Source organism: Ursus arctos, unplaced genomic scaffold (genome assembly GCF_023065955.2).
Source record: "Ursus arctos isolate Adak ecotype North America unplaced genomic scaffold, UrsArc2.0 scaffold_11, whole genome shotgun sequence".
Lineage (NCBI taxonomy): Eukaryota > Metazoa > Chordata > Mammalia > Carnivora > Ursidae > Ursus > Ursus arctos.
Genome location: NW_026622775.1, coordinates 32047934 through 32071782, shown reverse-complemented (window position 1 = coordinate 32071782; position 23849 = coordinate 32047934). Strand labels below are relative to the sequence as shown.

The 23849-nt window shown below is 37.7% G+C and overlaps 1 protein-coding gene across 6 annotated transcripts in view; it reads left to right on the top strand.

The window, feature by feature from the left end:
• The window catches only part of INPP4B (inositol polyphosphate-4-phosphatase type II B), a 738855-nt gene that overhangs the window by 669861 nt on the left and 45145 nt on the right, over nt 1-23849 (top strand). For all 6 annotated transcript variants that reach the window (XM_057310095.1, XM_026499399.4, XM_057310094.1 and 3 more), the window contains 2 exons: nt 13239-13351; nt 17246-17400. In XM_057310095.1, coding sequence (XP_057166078.1) covers nt 13239-13351; nt 17246-17400 — 268 coding nt within the window. The remainder of the gene's footprint in view (nt 1-13238; nt 13352-17245; nt 17401-23849) is intronic.

The window sequence follows — 23849 nt, the reverse complement described above, 5'->3', positions numbered from 1 at the left end:
AGCAGTTGACCAGCACAGTCTGCCACTCAGCACCTTCTTACCTTTTCCCATGCAAGAAGAATTTCAAACAATCCGTATCTGGATGTGGGGTTAGCAGTTTGTGTTTTATCAAGCCCTCCCGATGATTCTGCTGCGTGGTTAAGATTTGGAAACCACTAGGTTAGACTTGTAAAATGTTATAGATTAGTTCTCAAACTGTAAATTCATGTTTTGTGTTTCATTTATACTCTATACTTGAGTGTAAAAGAAAGTGAAATTCCCAGAATATTGGAATGTTGTATCTTTTATTTACTGTTATTTAACAAACATTTATTGACCTAAGCGAAATGTGTATATAAAGCAACTCAGCTGTAATCATGGTTCTGGTCAATGTGAAATTACCCTGATTTATTATGCCAGGCTAAATTAATGTGTCTAAGTTTCTCAAGTACGAGGAATAATCTGACTATTATAGATTTTTGGCATTTTCAACAAACATGAAGATATAAGAAGATACAAGGTTCTTAAGTTAACACATGAATGTTCTTCCAACAGGAACCATAAATTACTGCACAACTAATTTACTACTAATAATTTCTGTTTTGCAGACATCCAACTTTGATACCATGTACATGTCCAGATATACAAATGAAAAATCCAGTTACTCATCCAAATATTTTACTTATTTTCTTTCGAACATATGTGTATTTGGAAACATTCAGACGGCTGAGGAAATTTTCACGTATTACCCATATGTTTGGCATTGCATAGACATTAAAGATGAGTAAAAGTATTGGCAGTATAGGAGAAATTATTTTATAACGCAAGACTACCTTAAGGTTGAAAATGTTGCAGAAAGAACAGATAAAAGTGGAATTTAAAGATTATTAGCTGTCTCCAATTTTTCTCTACCTTCTTTTTTTTTTTTTTTTTTTTTTGTCCAAATCCACTCCAGTCAGCCTTTGGTCTACATAACTTTACTGGTTTTGTCAGGGTTTCTATATTGTTAGAGCCAATGTTCAATTCTCTGTCCTCATCCTGCTTGATCTAGTAATAGATTTGACATCGTTATTTTTTTCTGTCTTTCATCACTTGCTTCCAGGCCACCACACTTTTCTGTGATTGCTTCTACTATCTGGCTGCTACCTTTCAACCTCCATTACTGATTCCTCATTATCTTTCTGACCTCCCAATGTTGGAGTGTCCCAGGATTTAGTCTATGGATGTCTACTTTGCTCTTGTTGAACAGTCTCATTGCTTTAAATACCATCTATTCATTATCGACCTCCATACCTACATCGCCAGCCCATCTTTCTTCCCAGGTCTCCTGTATCCTGCTCATCACCCCGACTTTGTTCCTGATATGCCCTTAAAAACTTACCTTTCCTACAATCATTCCCGTCTTAGTTTTTAATCAATTCTAGCTTTTTTTGTTGCATTGGCAAAAAAAAAAAAAAAAAATTGAAGTCACCCTTGACTCCTCTTTTTCTCACACCGCACTTTCAGTCCATCAGAAAATTTCACTGGCTCAATTTCCCAAGAATGTGCCACCAGTTCCCACCACCTGTCTTGCTATTGCTCTGTGCAAGCCCTTGTTACTCTCACCTTCAGATTATGGCAATAATGCCCACACTGTCTCTTTGTTTCCTCTCTCAGCCTCACTGAGTTTTTATCACTGCAGCCAAAGTGATCTTTTAAAAATGAAAATAAAATCATGTATCTTCTCAAACTCTTCCAATAGCCCTTATTTTTTTAGTAGACTAAAAACCTAAGTTCTTCTTTTTTTTTTTTAAAGAGTTTATTCATTTAACAGAGAGAGAGGCAGCGAGAGAGGGAACATAAGCAGGGGGAGTGAGAGAGGGAGAAGCAGGCTCCCCGCTGAGCAGGGAGCCCGACATGGGGCTCGATCCCAGGACCCTGGGATCATGACCTGAGCCGAAGGCAGACGCTTAATGACTGAGCCACCCAGGTGCCCCCAAAAACCTAAGTTCTTACAATGGTCTTAAAGCCTCCCTGTAATCTGGCAACAAATCTGCCCTTTGACTCTCCTCTCCTACCTCTCACTCCCTCCCTTGCTCCACTTTGCCCCACACTGGCCTCTTGCTGTTTCTTAGGACTTTTCCTTGGCCATATCCTCTGCCTTAAATTCTTTCCCCTTACATGGATCCTTCACTCATCTCCTTTAAGTCTTGGCCCAAATGTCACTTTCGTAGTAAGGCCTTTCTTGACTGCCCTCTTTAAAATTGCAGTCTCCTATGCCCTGGTCCCCTTCTCCATAACATCTACCATCATCTGGTATACAGTAGGTCATTTACCTTGTTTGGCTCTATCTCCTCAGAATGTAAACTAGATGAAGACAAGTCTCCTGGTCTATATTTTGACTATACCCCAACTACTAAAAACATTATCTGGCCCAGAGTTTATACTCCAAAAATATTTGTTGAATCAACAAATTAATGAGATAGTTGAGGTCATTTAGTTGAATGTTTTAAAGAATCGGAGAAGAATTGGGATCTTGTAAATAATCTAGACTATTCCAAGGGACACTCTTTCTGCTAATAATTGTTGGGCAATAAAAGGATTTTATAGTCAAGTGGTTTTGGAATTCACATTATCACTTTGAAAGTTTTGAAAAGGCCTATAGCCTGGTCAGCAAACTTGTTATGTGAAGGACCGGAGAGTAAAGAATTCAGTATTTGAGGGTCAAACGATGTCTGTTCAAACTACTCAACTAGACACTGCCATTGTAGTGCAAATTAAGCCATAGACAAAATGTGAATTAATGTACATGGCTAAATTTTAATAAAATTTTATTGTATTTACAAAGACACAGAACTGACTGGGTTTATGCTGCAAGTCATAATTTGCCAGTTCTTTTCTACAGTGTCTAAAACAATTTAATTTTGTTGAAATAGCATTTTATTGCTATATATATGTGTGTGTATATATATGTTTCATATATATATATTTCATGTAGGTATATATGAAATACTCAGGAGCATCTTGCCAAATAAGTGCTCCTTAGGACAAATTTTAAGAAATACTGGTTTAGTCCAGCCTTATTTGCTATGAGGGGCTTGGGATCCAAGATAGATTTTATTAAGTTCACAATCCTCATGAGTGGGAGAACAGGGGCTAAGTTGCATATTTTAAGTGTTCTTTTCACTTTTATATTGCTGCTCTCCCATTGCTGTAGATCTAAGGGCTTCTGATCTTCTTAATTTAAAACTGCAGATTTTAAAACATTTGAATATTTCCAGCAGCACCTTTATTTTCTGTTTATAATTTATACATGCTCATAATTACAAATTTATTTTCAACTCATTCCAGAAGAAACTCTGATGTACTTACCTCTTCAAGTTTTTAATGCTCTCTGATGTTTATAAAGATTAAGAGAATTTTTTTTCCTGATATATGTCTAGAAGCACTCCTGTGACTTTTTGGAAAGAAAAGGGATGCAAAACAGTATTCCGTTTTAATTCTTTATGCGCAGGTAAAACCACAGACATAGACTCCTAGTGTCCAATAACTTGTACACTAGATTGAAGCGACAAATACGAACAATACCACAAATAACAGAGATGGACACACATACTCACATGTGCCCCTGCAAGTGGCCACCTCCCTCAGCATTGATTTCAGCATCTTCTGTGTTACTCCAGGTTCCTCACATCAATTTTTTTTTGGTTAGCCTTATATCGTATTCTAATTTGTGTAAGAAAAGTCCAAGATTATTTTTTTAGTCACCTTTACATTTTTGTGCATTCTTTCCTTCTCACAGGGCCTCTCCTGTCTGTAGACTAAGTAGACTAGGTCTTACATGATAGATTCTACTGCTCATTGAACGAAGATTGGCTAGACTCCCAGTGAACCAGCCTAGTAAGTCTGCATAAAATGGCATGAAATCAAAAGATATGAATTCAACTGAAAACTCACTTAAGTGAATCACTTGATGTTTTGAATGTCTCCATTTCATTATCGACTAAATGAGAATAATTAATATGTATATGCCAGTACTTCAAAGTACATTCTACCATTATCTCACCAGAGAAGGGAAGTTAATTTTTCCAATGTCAGTTTCTGTACTGAGAAGATGTCACATTGCACTTACAAATGTTAGAGTGATGGATAAGATCATGACAGTGTGCACTTTGAGTTTCTCAAGAGACTTGCATTTCTCCTGTGTACAAACAAGTCAACTCATTGATCCAGTTAAAATTGATTGTAAAGCTCTTCCTATAGTTTGAACCAACCTGCCTCTTTTGTCCATTCAATATACTCTTTTCTTCTATCTCATCTGTATTCCTTCAGATAGCTATCTATACTAACTTTAATGAATTGTTTTCATATAATCACTGCTTATCTGATAATCTTTTTATTCTTATTTATTTATTTAATTTATTTTTTTTAAGATTTCATTTATTTATTTGACGGAGAGAGAGACAGCCAGCGAGAGAGGGAACACAGGCAGGGGGAGTGGGAGAGGAAGAAGCAGGCTCCCAGCGGAGGAGCAGGGCTCGATCCCAGGACTCCAGGATCATGCCCTGAGCCGAAGGCAGACGCTTAAGAGGCGCCCCTGATAATCTTTTTAAAAAGCATAGATTTCTTTGTGAAATACTCTGATAGGGATGAAATCCTGAAATCATCACCATTAGGATGAGTTCATTGGCCCCACAGTGAGGAGTAAGGTAGATATTAAAAATCTTAGGGCTCACCTTCCCTTTTGGAAATATCACTTAAATTAATCCTATGACTCCAGTTACAGCCCATAAAGAGCCTAGAAATTAAATAAAAATCTGTTCCAACTTTTAATTAAATATCAAAGAGGAGACAACTAGCAACTTGTGATTTTACTTTTTAAATCCTTTTTTCCAACTCTCTAATTCACTCGAGCATACCACTCTCTCAGACATTCACTACTTACTGTTCTACTTTTCTCAACCATAAGTGCAAGGTCTTTTGTTTCATTCTGGTTTACCTTTTCTCCCACCTTTATTTATTCATGCTTCCACTTCTGCAAAACAAAACTCCAGATAAAGTAGAACTCATCTTTGAAGTCAGGTAGGGAGTGAAACTCAAGACTCAAAGATAAAATTATCTGTATCAGGTGGGTCAGAAAAGAGAAGTCTTGCAACATGGGTAGATTAATATATTTTGTTGCTATCAATAAATATATGAGAATCCCAAGTTATAAAACTAGAGCTCACTTCAAGTAAAAAAAAAAAAAAAAAAAAAAAAAGAGGTATATGAATGGAATAAAATGTAGAGCTTGTATTCTTATTACCTCTTTCCTTTTCATTTTGGAGCCTCCTGAAACAGCTTTATTTCTGTAATCTTCTTCCTCTACTTTACCTCATCTATACCTTTCTTAATGCCTCAAGAGTTCTTTATTTTATTCTATACAATATGAAATATTCAAGATCTCAATCTTATTTGCCTCCAGGAGCCTAAAGGAGTCATGCCGAGACCTTGGCTATTGGGAAGAAGCCCTGTCTTCTCAACTGTCTCTCTGCTTTGTTTTAGCTATCATTCTGGCAATTTGGGAGTCAGTTCCTTCCATGTTATCAGAAAGTGGGGGAGCATGAAAGTGCTGAATTATTCTTTTTTGGAGATGGCCTTGTTACACACCTGTGTCTCTGTGCTGCCATTTGGCCTTGGCATATTTCACTGGCAGCCTGGCTCAGGGAGGTGGGGCACTGGAATTACCTCAAAAGCTGCTTCCCTTTCTGTCCTAAGCTTTGAGAAATCTGTTCTTGCTTTGGTTTTCAGACTTTTTGTGTGTAATGTGTGCTGTCAATGACTTTTCTTGCTATTGTTCTTGTCAGAGTAAAATACAGGGACTTGGAAGTTACCTGGGGAAAGAGAAAAGGCGGCCATTCACCTGCCTTCAGTGCTAAGAACCTAGGCTGCTTACTTGAGCGCAGGCAGAGTATTCCAACCAGTGCAACTGGGCTCACAAGAACAGTGAGCTGGGGGTGGGGGGAGGGTGGCTGCACTGGGGTAGTTCAATCAGTTAAGCTTCCGACTCTTGATTTCAGCTCAGGTCATGATCTCAGGGTCATAAGATCAAGCCCCATGTCAAGCTCCACACTGAGCTCGGAGTATGCTCAAGATTCTCTCTCTACCCCCCCCCCCCCACACACACACTCTCTTTCTCTTCAAAAAAAAAAAAAAAAAAAAGACTGAGCTGGGGAAACTGTGTCAAGCCCCTTTTCATATACACATTTTCTACTCTCTGTGTCTAAAACTATCTCAGGTACCTGAGGTATGGAGGTTTTTGAGAGCCATCTACCTACACACCATCCCCAAACTCTTCGATATGATTTGAAACGGTTTGGAGATTCAGAAATCAATCATGACTGTTTTCTTTAAAAAAAGGAAGTAGGAAACAATATTAATATGTTATATTTCTACTCTCCTCCCCGCACAGCAAGTCCCATGGCCTTCAGTATAAAATAGTGAGTAAGGAAATTCCTAAAGAATTTTTAACACATTGCTTTTAATATGTTTTAACAATTACTTTTAAAGTTTGTCTTTTCATTTGCTATGGGTGATGCAAGCTTGAAATTCATTTAAAAGGAAACAATGAAAGTGTATAGGTCAAAAATATTATTCAGCTCTGTTCAGGTGGGGAGTTTGATATTTGATTTCTTATATTGCCTTTTTCATAAATTGTTAAGTTAGAAATACAATTTAAATAAAACCAGTTTCACTGGGGCTTTTTTCCATATTTTTCAAGATTTTACAGTATCTGAAAGAACAAAATTTCCAATTTTAAGACATCTCAATGGCTTTCACCTAATTGCATTTGTTTGCTTGCTACTACATTTAACTATAATTATTTCAGAATTAATTATAGAGATTTGATATCACAGAATATAGTCCAAGGTGGACTGTGAAAGTATTGTTCTTTATATGTTCACTTTTCATACTTAGACGTACAGGCTCTTCTAAGTTGTTTGTTTGTTTATTTGTTTGTTTGTTTCTTTTTCTTTCTTTTTTTATAGTTCTGATTATTTATTACTATGTAACAAATTATCCCAAATTTACTGACATAAAATCAGAATCATCTTATTTGTGCTCACAGATTCTGTGAGTTAGGTTTTCAGACAGAACATATAGGGATGGTTTATATCCACTCCATGATACCTGGGACCTCCACTGGAAAGAACATTGGTGGGAAGGGGGAGGGAGTCACTTAAATGTCTAGGAACTGGAGTCCTCGGCAAGCTTCAATGCTCATGTTCTGGCACCTGGGCCATGCTGAGTCAACGGCTGGACTTGGCTGAAACCACTGAGTGGAGTACCTAAACGGGAGCCTCCATGTGGTTGGGCTTCTCCCAGCATAGAGCCTGCGTTCTTATAGGGAACATCTCAAAAAAGGAAATACAGACAGCAGAGTTCCAAGAGAATCAGATAAGAGCTACAGTCATTTATGACCTGACCTCAAAAGTAACATAACATCACTTCTGCCACACTCTGTAAATCCAGACAGTCACAAGCCCACCCACATTCCAGGGGAAAGCACATAGGCTCCATCTCTCCCATAGAGGGATGTCAAAGATTGTGGAGCCATGTCTTAAAACCATCACTGTAGAAGTGATTGATGCGCTGCCTTCCAGAGACATTCTTATTTGTCTTTTTCTCGCCTCTAAAGCAACAATACACATTTGCAAGATGGCTGGCCAATGTTAAAAATGCCTATATAACCATGGGTTTTACCATAGCATGTTTTTTTATTGCAAGTGACAGAAACCCTGACTCAAACTGACTTGAACAAGAAATTTTATTAACAAAATTGAAAATTCCAATGGTAAGACAGATGACCCTTCAAGGGAAGGTTGTTTCACTGGCTTAGCAGTAGTGAAAAGACACTTTCCAGCCCTACTTCCTCATTCAGCCACTCTTAGTGTTGACTTCATCCTACATCTGGTCATCCCGTGACTAAAGGATGGCCGGCATGAGCAATTATCCCCATGCTCAATTGCCTGATCAACGAAAGAGATAAAGAGGACTTTTCTTCCCTCTTCTACGTTTGAGTATTGAGTTTCACTCAGCTGGGGCAGGACAGGTCACTTTCATAACCCTAAAATAATTGCCCAGGTCACAGTCAAGTTCTGATCAGCTTAGTTTCAGATGTCCATCCCTGAAATAGCCCTGACTTCAAGGGGGGATGGGATTACATTAGTTGACTTCAGAGTGAGGGTATGATTGATCTCATGTAAATTTTGTGCCCGCTATGAAGTGGGAAATGGGTGAAATAGGTGCTGGGAATTCAGCTTTAATTTCAGTATTATCTTGGCACACACTCTGGCAACATGAAGTCATATGACAGTGAGGTGATGAAGCTATTGCCTTGACCTCATTAGCATCGCCGATCAATTGGCTAAGGGTTGACAGTCCTATTCCTATTCACTTGTCAGCACCCCACCTTTGATTCAGGTCAATGTCATATTAAAGAAACCCCATTTGACAGAACAAGGAGAAATTTGGTATAAAAACTGACTGAATTTGGCTATTCTGTGCCATTGGGGAGTGATAAGAAACCAGTCACAGGGTTTGTGAAGGTTGGTGATTCTGATCTTTGTATGCACCTTACTTTGGATAAATTCTGACTTTTGCCTGAGAAAGTAAGCTTCCTATCTGAGACGGAATGCTTTCCTGAGAGCTACGAATGTCTTCCTCTGTTTTCCACAGTTGACACAGAATTTAACAATGTAAGCACTGCTGCCAAGACTTTTATTAATTGTTTTCCACTTCAAGTCGATGAAGCGTGGCAGGGTTATTGTCCTCATTTTTCAGTTGAGAAAAAGGGACAGAGGGTTAAGCAACTCACCTAAGACCACATGTCAAAGCAGGGACAGAGTTGGCATTGGAAATTACTTTCCGGGAATCTTGGCTCTGTGCTTCCTTCAAAAAAAAATTATAAAAGTTTCAAACAAAAAAAGAACAGATCGTAAGATAATAAACACTAGGGAATGTATTGTTTAGCCTAGAAATTTTGTAAGGAAAAATGCAGATAGAATGAAAGCCTCCTTTGCACACCTTTCAGTTCCAATCCCTTACTTATCCTTCTCTGAGAAAATCAATATCCTGAATTTGGTGTTTTACATTATCATACACATTTTTACCCGACATGTATTAGCCATAAAAAATATGATAGTTTTGCATATTTAACTTTATATTATTACTGTTATTTTGCATGAGTCCTAAAATTTTTACTGTTTTGCTCAGCATAGTTTTTGTTCTATATTTGTGCCCATATATATTTATATATAATATAGCATGTTTATTGATTTTCTCCGTTATATATTTCATAATTATATATCAGTTTATCTATTCTCTTTATGAATACTTAGATGGGTTTTTTGCTGTTGTTTAATATTATAAACAATAATGCAATGAACATTCTTGTACCTTTCACCTGATTACTTTTTTGAACCCCATTTGCAAAAAGAATACTCGTACTGAAATGAGTATGGAGATTCAGTTACCCTCTCTGAATTCTGTGCAAGTAATGCAAGAGTGAGTAGCAAAAACAAGACTTGTTGGCTATATTTACATTTGAAGAGATACATTCTAAGTCTAAAAACCAATCCATATTCCCCGTTTACCAGGATTCTCAGTGGATTTATCAGGATCTGTCATTGTATCTTGAAATCTCACTAATCTACAAACTAGTCATTACTAGTCCAGAACAAGACCAGATTTCTGTGACCTGTAGGATTTTTGTCAGCAACCGAAGTATTGAATTGGTGGAGATGTGCTCTGAATAAAAGCAAGTTTTACCATTACAGAAATAGAAATAGTGGCCTGAAAATTTTAAGAACATCAAAATAATCTCCTTCTCAAAAGCATGAGCTGGGAAGAAGGGGTGAAATTTCTATGGGATATCATGTCTGTCCATCCTAAAGCGCTATCTTTATGGGGTAGAAATAGGCCAAAAATGACCATTTATTTGACTTCTGTTTCGGATCTTATAGTCTGTTTTAAATGACTGATTAAAACATCTTCATGTCAAAGATGAAGCTAAATTATTTTGGAAAATCATTCTACTTTATTCAGGATTCTCAGAATTCTGAAGAAGCCAGTTCATTGGGTTAATACTGGAACTGCCTTCTAGTGCCACCAGCTAATTGTGAAGACACTAGCGCAGATTTGGGGGAAATTGCTGGTGTAGGAATTGGGAGACTGGCTTTTTTTACTTCCCCTGACTATGGACCTTGGGAAAGTCACCAAAGCATCTTGGACATGGGGTTGCTCTAACTCAGTAATTGGCAAATGTTTTATGTTGACTCCAGGTTGTTACATCAATTTTGAGGGTTAGGACAATAATAATAAAAATCATCATCATCATCACATGGAATAGAACAGAATATATTCGGGGAACAGTGTATGCGATTAGGGTAAATATTATTTCATAAAACTCTTGTTACAGAGGGGGTGTGTGTTTGTGTGTTTATACATAATGCTGTGGGTAAAATTCTTATTCTGTATTCCTTTCCAAAACATTCGAAAGCCATTTATACCAGGTGATTTCAGAAAGGATCTCAGGGACCTCTCAGATATGGTTATGTCCTTATTTAAAATTCCCTAGTTGCTCCCATTTTTTTTTTAGGATGAAGCCCAGATTTCCCAGCAGAGTAGAAAAGGCCCTTCATAATTCCTGCCTCTGGGAGCAGGGCCTGCGAGGATATAGTGAGCTATGGGCTCCCTGCTTTGACAGTAGTACTTCATGTCTCCATGCATTTGCTGACATTTTTCCCTGGGCCTCAAATGCTTTCGTAGCCACGAAGCATTATCTTTGCTAGAAACCCTTCCATACCCAACTATTCTTTATGGAATTGCACACTCCTTCCCTTGGGTCTCTATTATTTTTACTGACTTAATGCCATAGCCCACAATATACTTTACTATAGTTAATGATGGTTTAAAAATCTATCTTCCCCTACTGAATTGTGAAGACTTTGAGGTCAGCTCTTTGTATTCTAAGAATTTGGGTTCTTTCCTTTTCTTATGCATATACTGTGTTCTCCCTTTTTCTCAAAATAAGTTTATTCTTTAAAAACAGCACACATTTATTTTAAATGTCTCAAATGACATGAAAAGGCAGTTGAAAAATCACTCCAAATCCTACAGCATAACAATGACTGATGGCTCTCTCTGCCTTCATGCCTGTGTAGAGAGACGTAAGCACACACACACACACACACACACACACACACACGTGCATGCACACACATACCCCCCCCCCCCATATACAATGTTATACAAATCATTCATTCATTGTTCTGACCAATTTTTCCTTTCAACAATGTCAAGGACACTTTCCCTGTTAATGGTATACCCACATAATTTTAAATGGCTGCTTATAATTTTAATTTATTAAAGGCAGTGATGGTAGACCAGACTTTTTGTTCCTTTTATGCTGTAAGTATGAATTAAAAAGTGGCATTATTGTCCTTACTTTCTTTGATCAGCTGTGGAGTCTTGAGCTGGTATTGTAACTCTCTTCAAGGCATTCCCTTATGCCTTCTTCCCTTTATCTTTGGGCTCTGTCTTCTTAAAATTTCTGTATATCAGAGAGTCTCCTATCTAGCAATGTGATATTTTTAGTCAAACCTTGTCTTTCTTAGAGAATCATCTATAGTTACATAGCAAAGGTTTGACCTCTGATGGTTTTTTCCATTTAGAAACTAATACAGTGGAATCATGCATGTATTTTATATGAATATTTTTACCCTCCTTGCCCTAACATAGGGCTACATCTTGATTGTACCTGACCTTCCCCTGTTCTGTGGTCATGAAATTCAAGATGATATATAACTGTTCTCAATGGATATTTTTATTTTACCAACCACTTTCACTCTTTGGCAGATATAAATTGCTAGTATAGTTTATTAGGATACTTCCTCACTCTCTGGAGCTAAAGTCAAGAACTACCCAGATGTATTATTTTAATAAAGTGAAACATCTGGTGCAGTTTTGGAAAGTACAAAGTCACACTATGATTATAGCTTATCTGTGTTTGTGTGTGTGTGTGTGTATGTGAGTTTGTATGTGTGTGAGTTTGTGTGTGAGTGTGTGTGTGTATTTGTGAGAGAGAGAGAGATCTGATTCAGGAATATATCAATTTTGCTTCACTCTTACTGGAGAGCCTACATACAGTCCATATAATTCTTATGGATTTTCTCCTGTGTTCAGCCTCAATTAAAACTCTTAGGAATTCTTCACCCTTCAGGTTGTGGATTCGACATTAGAGCACATTTTCATACTGTACAGCATTAATACAACAACTCTCTTAGAAAGGCTTTTTGTTTCCATCTCTATATTCTGGTCTCGACCCCATCTCACCAAGTGTCAGGGACATTTGAGTCATAATGTGCATTGCCTTAGGTTTTAATAGAAAATGTGTGCCATTTATTACCTGTGCTTTAGTCATTAGTATGTAGAGATCTGAGCAATCAGTCATTTCCTGCTCCCTATCTAATTATCCCATATAATTAACTATCACCTCTCATGTTTTCCCTCTTTCCATGTTGTACCTGTGCTCCTTACTAGCATTTGTTCCCAACCAGGATAGATTTTGCCCTCAAGGAACATCTGGCAATGTCTGGAGACATTTTTGATTGCCACACGAAGGGTACTACTGGTTTCTAAATGGTAGAGGTCCCTGATGCTGCTTAATATCCTACAATGCAGAATATAGTTCCATTCCCCGCGACAAAGCGTTATCCGAGCCAAAATGCCCATGGTGCTAAGTTTAAGGATTCTTGCCGTAGAAACTGGCTTCCTGTGTTTTGTCTGAACCTTCAGATTTCTCCCACTCCTGAGGCGTTCAGTTTAACATAGCCTCTTGATTCAGACTAGCTACTTAGTAACAGAAAGTGGTTATAGTAAGATATAAAATTACATCTCATGTCTCATCTATGTCATGCTTTGGTGGAAGGGAGGGAGCAGCCATCATCAAGAATGTTTCCCTTGTTAGTAAAATAATAGTATATGAAAACTGACATTACCACAATAGCACAGAATAGGTATTGGAGAAGACTGAGGCATATTTCTAAGTAAAGAATAAAGCTAGAGAGATTAATAACTATGATTATCCTTAGATTAATAAATATGATTATCCTCAGATACTCTCAGCTCCAAATGTTAGTTGTTGTTATGGAAATTCTATTTATACATATATTGAGCAAATCTCCATAGGCAGCTTAACACTAACATGATCTCCCTTTCTTTCTCCTGTTTTTCCCCAGACATTTCACATTTTCAAGAACAAAATGATTTAAAAGGATTACTAGAAAATCTCCATCAAAATATCCAAGCCAAAAAAAGAAAGAATGTAGAAATCATGTGGCTGGCTGCAACGGTAAGCGCTCTCCAGCCAGATCTTTGTTCCTGTCACCATCATGACCGGCAAACATCATTGAGTAGCTGCTGTGTAGGGTCCAACCTCTGCACTTTGGGTTACCAGATGTCACTGTCCATTATCCAGGGGATTAGGCATTTTCAATGCTGTTGGTAGTTCTATCAATACACTAGAACACAAGATGGAAGAAGATGCACTCAACGAGAGAGTTTTACCTGTTGGCTTTTCTTATAGATCCTGGATGTTGTTTGACACTTTGAGGCTAAAATGAAGTGTCTGTGATTTTCTTGATATTACATGTTGTGATGTCAGTCGCCCATATCAATCAGGATTTTGAAGTGCTACTCTAGAAACATATGGTTGCAACAGAATTTGGTTATCAGATCCCTGACTCACAGCCTCAGTAAGGCTCCTGGACATCTTGTTCAATTAATGAGCTTGCAAATGCGTTTGTTAATTTAGATATTAGCATTGAATTTATTACTGGTGGTTTGCTCTTGGGGTAATGAGGTATATTTTCTATGGTTCTTTCTCATTTAATGACACCCTCAGGGCAGAAGTTCTGCCTTTTTTCCCCACCCCCAGTTTCTACCAGAGTGAGGGAGAAAATAATGCCCGTATTTTTTAAACTCTTGTCTGGCCACCATTCAGGCACAGCTCACATGAACTTACGAATTTTGTTAAGCATTCGGACCCAATCCTTTCCTAATGAGAGGACCTTTTTATCAGAAAAGGCACACATTGGAGATCTTTATGATGAGTGCCATATTTGTAGTTCCCGGACAGTGTTGCTTGTGTAATTTGGAGTTCAGTTACCAGATCTCCTAACATAACTCTATTCATTCTGTATCAGTAGCATTGAAAACAAAGCCTTGTCCCTACTGCCAGTGTTCAATTATAATCCAATATTACTTACTCTCTCCTGGGAAAAAGGAATGGATAATTTACCATGAGTCTATATAAAATAATGTACCAAGAGCAAGGCAGAGGACCGCGGCTTTAGCTTCCCTTCGTGCCCTCTTGGAGCCCCAGGGAAGAACATCAAAGGTAACAATATGAAGCATTGCTTTCAGGAAGCTCATTTACACTGGTCCCATCTAGCACCGTACTGCATTACGGGAAGGTTGTTTTTAATAGTTTTTTCCCCAGTGTGGCTGCTCTTTATATCTTCAAAGACTGCTGTGGTTGTTAATTCTCACAAAAAATTTCGCAAAGGTAGGTCATGAGCTATTTTTGCTATTTTACTAATAATGGGATAAGAGGAAGGTAATTTGATCCTTTACCAAGGCTCTCTGACAACTTAGGAACATACACATATCATGAAGTTATGTCAGTTGATAAATGAAGGATGTACATGTGCGAACACAAATGTATATTTTCTCTTAGTATATGTAGTTTTACCATTTGAATATATAAAAAGGTTTTCCCATAAATCTCATTAATTCCTGAAAATTCTTTTTTGAAACTTAAACACTGGCCAAATACGGCTTTCTCACAACTTAACTGTTGAATGGATGATTGACTGCCTTGGTGAATACACGGCACCGATAATGTGCAAAGTTAGCATTATGTAGGGATACTGACTTTATTATTACAGCATTTCTGTTGCTGATACCTCAGTTTCAGTATCCTCTTTGTAAATCAAGGACTTGGATAATACTTTTAAAATGAAGAAATATAGTAATTCCCTTTGACATTTTCCAAAAAGCTTTTATTTGTCTCTATGTCATTGCCCTCTCTTTTAAAAATATTTATATATTACTATGTTAATATTTTACATTCTCATTGAAAAAATATAAAATTATTTGGTTTTGTCTTGATTGAATTTTTAAAAAATAAAAAATGAGAATTTATAGAGGCCACATGCCAATCAAGTGTGTTAAATTAAGTTCATATGGTTCAAAGGAGCTGTAGAAATAAGGAAACCAAGACCCAGGCTGTCCTGGGATTGAATTGCCCCTGCCTCCTCCTGGTATTAAATTTGGAACACTGAATATCCTTAGTAGGATAGTTGCATATACTAGAGACAACATATTTTAAAGAATATTCATTCTTTTTAAAAGTCATTATCTTGGGGCACCCGGGTGGCTCAGTCAGTTAAGCATCTGCCTTCGGCTCAGGTCATGATCTCAGGGTCCTGGGATCAAGCCCCATGTCGGGCTCCCTCCTCATCCAGGAGTCTGCTTCTCTCTCTCCCTCTGCCGCTCCCCCTGCTTGTACTCTTTCACTCTCTCCCTGTCAAATGCATAAATAAAATCTTAAAAAAAAAATCATTATCTCATAAGTGGCCCTTGAGGCCTATATTTCATTATTATGAATATAGCTAAGTCTTGGTTGTTTTATATTAAAAATTTTGAAATACTCTTTATATGAAAAGATTAGAGTCTTCCAGATGAAAAAAGATTTTATAGTGAAATTGTGCTATCATATTTCTCTAGTCACTTATATGGGAAATAGCGAGAAAGTACTAAAGGTCAAATAAGGACTTGTAAATCCTAGTGTAAGTATCAGAATCACAATTAAAACATGGTGAAAACCCTTGATAGACTGTGTTAGTATAACTTTTTCTCAAAGCAGATTAACTGTTAAGGCCTCCTTGATGGCAGGGAATAAAGCAAAACTGTATTCTATCACATTAGATTTATGTAAGTGCAGGTTGATGAACACTGTTGATACTAATGAAGCGTTGGTATCTCACGTCAGAGCCCTGCCACGGGCCAGGGAAGAGAAAGGAATGGAATGGTTCACCTGCTAACCGTAGGCCAGTGAGATAAGACATAACTGTGGTTCAGAGATTTTTCTCTTGAATTACATTGGGACAACAAAAAGAAAGAATTTGCAAAAAGAAACAAAATAGGACAGAAGCTAAAGGCTTGGTCCTTGGCAACCTGGCTCTGTTCAGTTGTGTGCAAGTTACTTAACCTGGCTAAACCTCAATTTCCTCATCTGTAAAATAAGAATGATTACATCTTCCTCCAGGATTCATATGCAGGTATTAAAAGAGCAAATCTAGGGCCGCCTGGGTGGCTCAGTCGGTTGAGCATCCAACTCTTGATTTCAGCTCAGGTCATGATCTCGGGGTTGTGGGATCAAGCCCCGTGTCAGGCTCCACGCTTAGCTCAGAATCTGCTTGGGACTCTCTCTCTCCCTCTCCCTCTGCCCCTCCCCCTACTCACACATGAGTGTGTGTTTATATATTTATATATAAATATTTATATAAATATATATTTATATATTTATATATAAATAAATAAAATCTTTAAAAAATAAACAAAAGAGCAAATCTGTGTGAAATCTATTAGCATTATACGTGGTACAGTAGATACGCATGTAACAGTGACCGTTCGGTGTCCTTATTCTTATTAGTTGCTTTGATGAGTGGCTGGTGGTTCACTTATCTGCTGCAGTGGCACCATGTGGATGTTTGAAATCTCATAACCTAAAGCCAAAAGTAGCAAAGGTTTCTTAAATGTAAAGTAAGAAGATGTTAGCTATTTAGGATACAAATCAAGTATCTGATCCAGGAAATACAGTTTTATTTTTTCCTGTGTGATGAAGGTGTTGAGCCTCAGCTGTGATTACTCCTGTCATCCCCCACAGCTCAGGCCCCCTCTCAGTGCGCACTGCTGCCGCTGCTGGTATTTACCATCTCACAGGGCTGCAACAGCCCCACACCTCACACATCACATACAAAGAGCTAAACAAATCCAATCTGTTCCACTAGCTTTTGAAATGAAAAGATAATGTTTTTCATTCACTGAGGCAGATCGAACCAATTGACTATCATAAAATAACATAAATTTGGTGTGTTTAGATAAGAAGTGTTTAGACGAGTCCGACACTTTGGAGTCATATACAGATGAGCAATAAACTGTTCGTATGTCTGTGTTGCAGATCTGTCGCAAACTAAATGGTATTCGTTTCACCTGTTGCAAAAGTGCCAAGGACAGGACATCCATGTCGGTGACTCTTGAACAGTGCTCAATCTTGAGAGACGAGCACCAGCTCCACAAGGACTTCTTTATCCGAGCCCTGGATTGTATGAGAAGGTAGCCCGCATATCTTCAACTTTCTTTCTTTTAAGGTCATTTTAAAGTTTTGGGTCTTTTGTTTTCCAAATACGTATTTTACTCCTAGGCTAAATATTTAGTGAGTTCACTGCATTTCCATGGCTCATAGCTCAGGCCATGAAAGAGAAAATAATGTTAAGCATCCCCCCTTCTCGTTTTAGGCTATAAAAGAGAACGTGGCTAGATTTTGATAATAGCTTATTAACTCATTTAGATCCAAGTTTTATTTTTTTTAATGTTTTTTTATTATATTATGTTAGTCACCATACAGTACATCCCTGGTTTCTGATGTAAAGTTCGATGATTCATTAGTTGCGTATAACACCCAGTGCACCATGCAATACATGCCCTCCTTACTACCCATCACCAGTCTATCCCATTCCCTCATTTTAAAGGGCTCTGTTTCTTTCATGTATCACACTTGAAGAACAATTTCTTTACATATTAGTAATTATGAATATGCACAAAATAGAACTCAGTTGTGTTATCCAAAGAAAAATCTCTCCTAACTGCAACTAACAGGTGATGTTCCCAATGTCTTGTAGAGTCTCTGGGTCGGTCACCTCCTTCCTAAAATTATTTTCACATCACTCATCATAAAGATGGGATGACACGGATACTTCAGAATAGAGAATTAATATTGTTACTCTGCCAACATTTAGAATGCTATGCCTGAAGTCATGTTTCTTGATTCATTTCCACAGTAATTAAATCTAAAGTCTAAGCCATAATGGGAAGGAAAAAGTGTCTCATTCACAGTGTCTGTCAGCAAGGACACACGTTAATTAAAAAGTTAAACGAAATTGTCTCTTTGCTGCAAAGACCAGCTCAGAGGCACACCAGATAGCATGGGACAGGCTATTTCCAGAAAGGAATGTCCTGTGATTCTCTAGAGAGGGCTGCTTCTTATCTGGCATATCATTAGCTTCCCTGCCCCCCCCTTTTTTTAATGGCTGCAGTCCTTCAGTGGGGAAGTGGACCCTTGCCTGCGCTTGCCCTATGCCTACGTGCTTTCCCCACTACATGAGCCCTCTCTGCTTTCCCATTTCATGTCTCTTGGCATTTTCATTGTTCAGTGGAGTTCTATTATGATTTTTTGATAAATGTATGAGGATGTCTTAGAGGCCTGACATGAACATCTCAGCCATATAAAACGCATTTGGTTGATAGAAAAAAATTCTTTCAAAAATAATCTCTCAGCACTAATAGGAAGAATTCAGAATCTGAAGCAGAAATCTTCTTATGTGGAGAAAAAGAATACAGATGTCACTATGGTTGGAACAAAGGTACTAGGTGGGCAGAGCAGGAACACATGATATTGTAGGCCAGATACACCAGAGGACTGCAGTGATTCAACAAACACGAATTATCTGGAGGATGTAATTGTTGTTTGTTTAAGGCAGAGATAAAAGAGGACTCTTTAATTAGAAAGGTAATTCTTTCAAATTGGTAAATAAAAGGTGTATGTATCACATACGTGTTAAAATATAAAACCAGACAGTGTGGTATTGCATAAAGGTAGAGAACCGACATTATATATGGAACATACTTGCTCACGACATAACATTAGCAGGGTTCATTTTTGGATTGTTAAACAATGTAAGGTCTAAAAATTTTAATCTAAAAACACTGAAGAGCTTACCTTCCATACCATCACTTCTCTGGGGGATCTATATATATTTATATTTATATACATATTTTTTATAAATTTCAAATCTGTCAAATTTATCATTTGGTTTTGTGAATGTATAAGAGCTATGTGAGTCTCTGAGGGGTTGTGTGTGTGTGTGTGTGTGTGTGTGTACATGTGTTTAAGGGAAATAAGATATGTCCTTTCCTTTAATAACTGCCGTAATTTCCTTCTTTGAATAGTCTGTATTACAGTCCAAGCCCATTGGTTTATAAGTTCTGGCAACATACCGTAAACGAGAGTATGGAGTTTGGGAGCCAGCTTACCTGAATTGTAATGCAGCCTATATGCCACTTACTAGCCATGAGCAAGGATTTCTTTTTCCTTTTTTTTTTTTTTTTAAGATTTTATTTATTTATTTGAAAGAGAGAAAGAACAAGGGGTTGCAGAGAGAGAGGGAGAAGCAGACTCTCCGCTAAGCAGGAAGCCCAATGTGAGGCTCGATCCCAGGACCCCAGGATCATGACCTGAGACAAAAGCAGACGGTTAAACAACTGAGCCACACAGGGGTCCCACCCGTGAGCAAGTTAATGTCTTACTCCCTCCTAGTGCCTAAGGCAAGTTAGTCAACCTCTTGATGCCTCAGCTTCCTCATCTGTAAAACAGATGTGATAATAGTAGCTCTTCTTAGGAAAGTCTTGAGGATTAAATGAATTGATATGTGTTAAGTGATTACACAGTGATTACTGTATAATATTCACTAAGTAAATAAAAAATAAATATCAAGGGTCATGATGTTAACATTCTGATCTTCCAGGTACAGTAAAATCTAGTCAACTACAATCCCTATAATCTTTGTGGATATGTTATGACAAGTTTGACTCAGATACCATATATTAAAATCAAGTCTACTGCCAATTCTTATAAATAAGGTTTCAAATGCAGTGCTTTATCTATTCAAGAAAATAGTTCCTTAAGTTCTGTCTTAAAGTGTGTGTGTGTTTACAAATGCTGTGCTAATTATGGATGGATTGTATTCATTAAAGTAAGCCTGGATAGGTTTCTTGTAAGTATTTTTTATGTTAATGTGTATTATTGCATGGCCTTAGAATTTGAGTCATAGATTTGAGATCAAAGAGTCACTCTAGAAATCTAGTCAAATCTGCTTTACTTTATAAATAATGAAACTGAGCTCTAGAATGTTTTGGCAAAGACTGTTCAGACAAAAAGTATTAGAGCCAGCACTGGAACATAGCTGCCCTTCTTATATTTTAATGTTATTTTCTTTGTACCAAATGAAACAAAATACTATTACTTAAAATTATTTGGTAATGTATTTGACTCCTTGAAAGCTGTTACTTAAAATACGTTGACCCTTGAACAACACAAGTTTGAACTGCGTGGGTCTACTTACATGTGGATTTTTTTTTTTTGATAAACACAGTACAGTACTGTAAATGTACTTTATCTTCTTATGATTTTCCTTATAACATTTTCTTTTCCCTAGCTTACTTTGTTGTAAAAGTACAGTATATAATACATATAACATACAAAATATGTGTTACTCAACTGTTCTTGTTATCAGTAAGGCTTTCTGTCAACAGTAGGCTATTACTAGTTAAGTTTGGGGGACTCAAACGTTATACATGGATTTTTGACTGTGCAGGGGTTCGGTGCTCCTAACCCTGTGTTGTTCAAAGGTCCAGTGTATTATATAAGTCATATAAATCATAAAAAACATGTGCTTTTAGAAGTTCGAGACTGTAAGACTAGAGAAATCTGCCCAGATCCTGAGACCTTGAAGAGCAGACTCTAGTTCTAGAATATTAACTATTTAATTTCATCCTTGTCTATTATGTCCACCATTCTGTTGGGACATTGAGCACAGTGTCTGGTCCACAGTGAAACACATATAAATAAGGGTTGAATACATGAAGAACAGTCCAAATAGGAAATCATTCTGCTGCCTTCTGTTTTTTACAACCACGTAACAATTTTGTCTTTTTTTTTTAATTATGTTTTCAATTATATTCGAGGTAGTAATTTGGTTCTGACTTTTTTGTCTAAGCCTTGTTTCCTGGGGTTGCACTTAGGTGTCTGTAGTCTAGAGGTCACTGATAAGACAGAGGTTGTGCTCCAACAACTCAATCCAATAAAGCTTCCAACCCCTTTTGATGTGGACTGTAGATTGTGAACATATTCAGAGCTTAGGAGTTTTCAAACCTGCTCTGCCTTTTATTTCCACCAGACCTGTTAGGTCCTCCTAGTTGGCCAGGATGTGTGAAAGTTTATCTGAACCCTCCATGGCTCTCTCATTTTCAGGATCTCTGGTTAGATGAACAGCTAGTTGTCTGGGGTGGCCCCCGGGGGGACCGCTATCTCAGGCTAGCCGAGAGGTTGACTGTCAGCATCCGTTGGTCTGCAAGAGCGCTGCTGTTTCGGACAATGCTTGGGAGTGGCATTTTCCGCTGTCCGCATTCAGTGCAGCCCGGCGCACCGCCAGCCCACCCGAGTAGAACTTGAGCTGAGAGGGGCAGGAAGACCACACACTTCCCCTCCTCTTACCCACTGTCCGCCTGTTTTCCAAGAAGCAACAGTTCTCAGCTTGTTGCTTGATTTCTGTTGATTACCAGGGTCCTGAAATGGTTGTTTTGACAGTATTTCCCATTCTCACAGGTTTTCTGGAGAAAGAGGATTTGTAGAACTCCTCGGTCTGCTGCCAAGGAAATTCCACCCTCAGAAGTGGCTTTAAAATGCACCTCAGACTGCTTCTGGGGCTTTTAAAAACTATCTTTGGACCCCATATGGTTTATAATTGGGAAGATCTGAGGTGGATTCAGGGATATAAATTTTTTTAAGAATTTTAGTGATATTCTGAGACACAACCTTGGATTTAAAAACATCAGTGTTTTAAAGGACTTTGACTTTTATGCTTTTGAAAATATTGGTTTTTTACTTTATTTAACATCGGTTGCAGTTTATTTTACCTTTGAATTATTCTAACCACCTTTCAGGCTATTTGCTCTGGATTTTTTAAAAGTTCACCAAGGTTATAATATCATTACTGTTTTTTTGGTTTTACTTCTTCCTTATCTATATTAAATTTTTCCATTGCATTGTGCTTCTCTCTGTCAGTTTCAGATTATTTATGTATAAATGGAATGTAATAGATAAAGAGAAATAAATAAACCTTCATTTGGGTGCTTAGTCAGAAACTCCCTCGGCATAATAAGCCACAAGAGAGCAGGTATTTCTGTTCTCTTTTGTCCATTGCTGTCTTCCCAGTACTTAGAACATGCCTAGTGATAGTAGGTTCTCGATAAATATTCAATGAATGGGTAGATGAATGAGTAACACAGGTTTCTAAAATCTTCAGGTCATCTATATTAGGAAGTTTCGTGCATACATAGGCATTTAGAATTAAACATGAAAATATTACTCAGTTGCGACATATTTATCAGCAAAAGTTCCAGAAGATGAAATTGAAAGCTTTGGAGAGGTTATGATACCAATTCAAAAACACACAGGCCACAAAAAACCTATCTTAACTCATTGTCTGAATCCACCCTTTGTACTGTTTTCAGAAATTTCATTCACTCTTTTCCTACATAGCCAGTATTACCCACAGGGGCACACTCCTGATGCGTGCCTCTGGTTACGATCTGCTTGACTGAAGTAGCAGAAGGACCCCTTCAGATGAGCAAGTTAGCAGAGTAACTGGGAAGATCTGGCTCTCTAAGGAACTCTTTGTAGTTGCCTCTATTGCAAGAGCAAAACAATGATTCTCAACCCTCCTTAGAAACCCCGGGAGGTTTCGGGGCTGAATGGCAGGAGTGCCTCCCCAAACCAGCTTCGGGATGGAGACCAGGTGGAGAACCATTTGACTGAAGTAGACCTCATTTAAATCTGCTACCCTTCAGTAACTTATTTTAATGGCTTTGTGGTAAGACTATAAGCCTGGTATATCTATCCTTTCCTTGAGTTCTGAAGTGTATGTGTATTGACGAATGCTCCCTTGAACCTCTATAGTGGAAATTTACAAAATGGTGGCCACATAATTGGCAGATTTTTTTAAACAGGGGGATAATGCAGTATGAGCTCTCAGTTTTGGGTTATGGACTCTCCATTGATGCTAAGAGCCATTTTGTCCCAGTGCATTTAGGGGAAGCATTTTTAGTAAGGACTTTTAAGCTTATATTTCATTAATAGACAATTAGGAATGGATTTTAAAATACAAAATTCGACTGGATTATAAAATGTTATGCTTTACCAAAAATGATTGTGTTGGGAAATTTAATAGCCACTGAAAAGTACGTGAAGATGAAAATGCCAATGTGTCTTATTTCCCTTGAGAGGAACACCGGAATTATGTGTCCACAGTGTAACAGTGTGACACCATATTGCTCAGTTATCTGTAACTTTTATTTTCCTCTTGCTACATCACTCGGCAATCTGTCATTCTATAATGGCCCCTGAAAATTAAGATAGTTGATATGCCATTAGTAAGATTAATCAGGGTTCATTTCAGCCTACAACCTATTTGTCGCCCTTTAGATACAAGGCTTTAATTGCTCTATTTTAGTAAATATTGAATGCATAAGAGAAAGACTGAAAGGCCCATCAGACTTACTGAGTTTTATCTTGTTGAATGTCATATTCTCAACGTGTTGCACCGGAAATTTATTTTGTTTTTATTTCGTAACTGACAAGATGTTCTGCTTTATAAATAAGTGCCCCTTAACCCATTGATGGCAGTAAAGGTTTTGTGTCTCCTGGCTTACTCCTTTGTGGGCTTTCC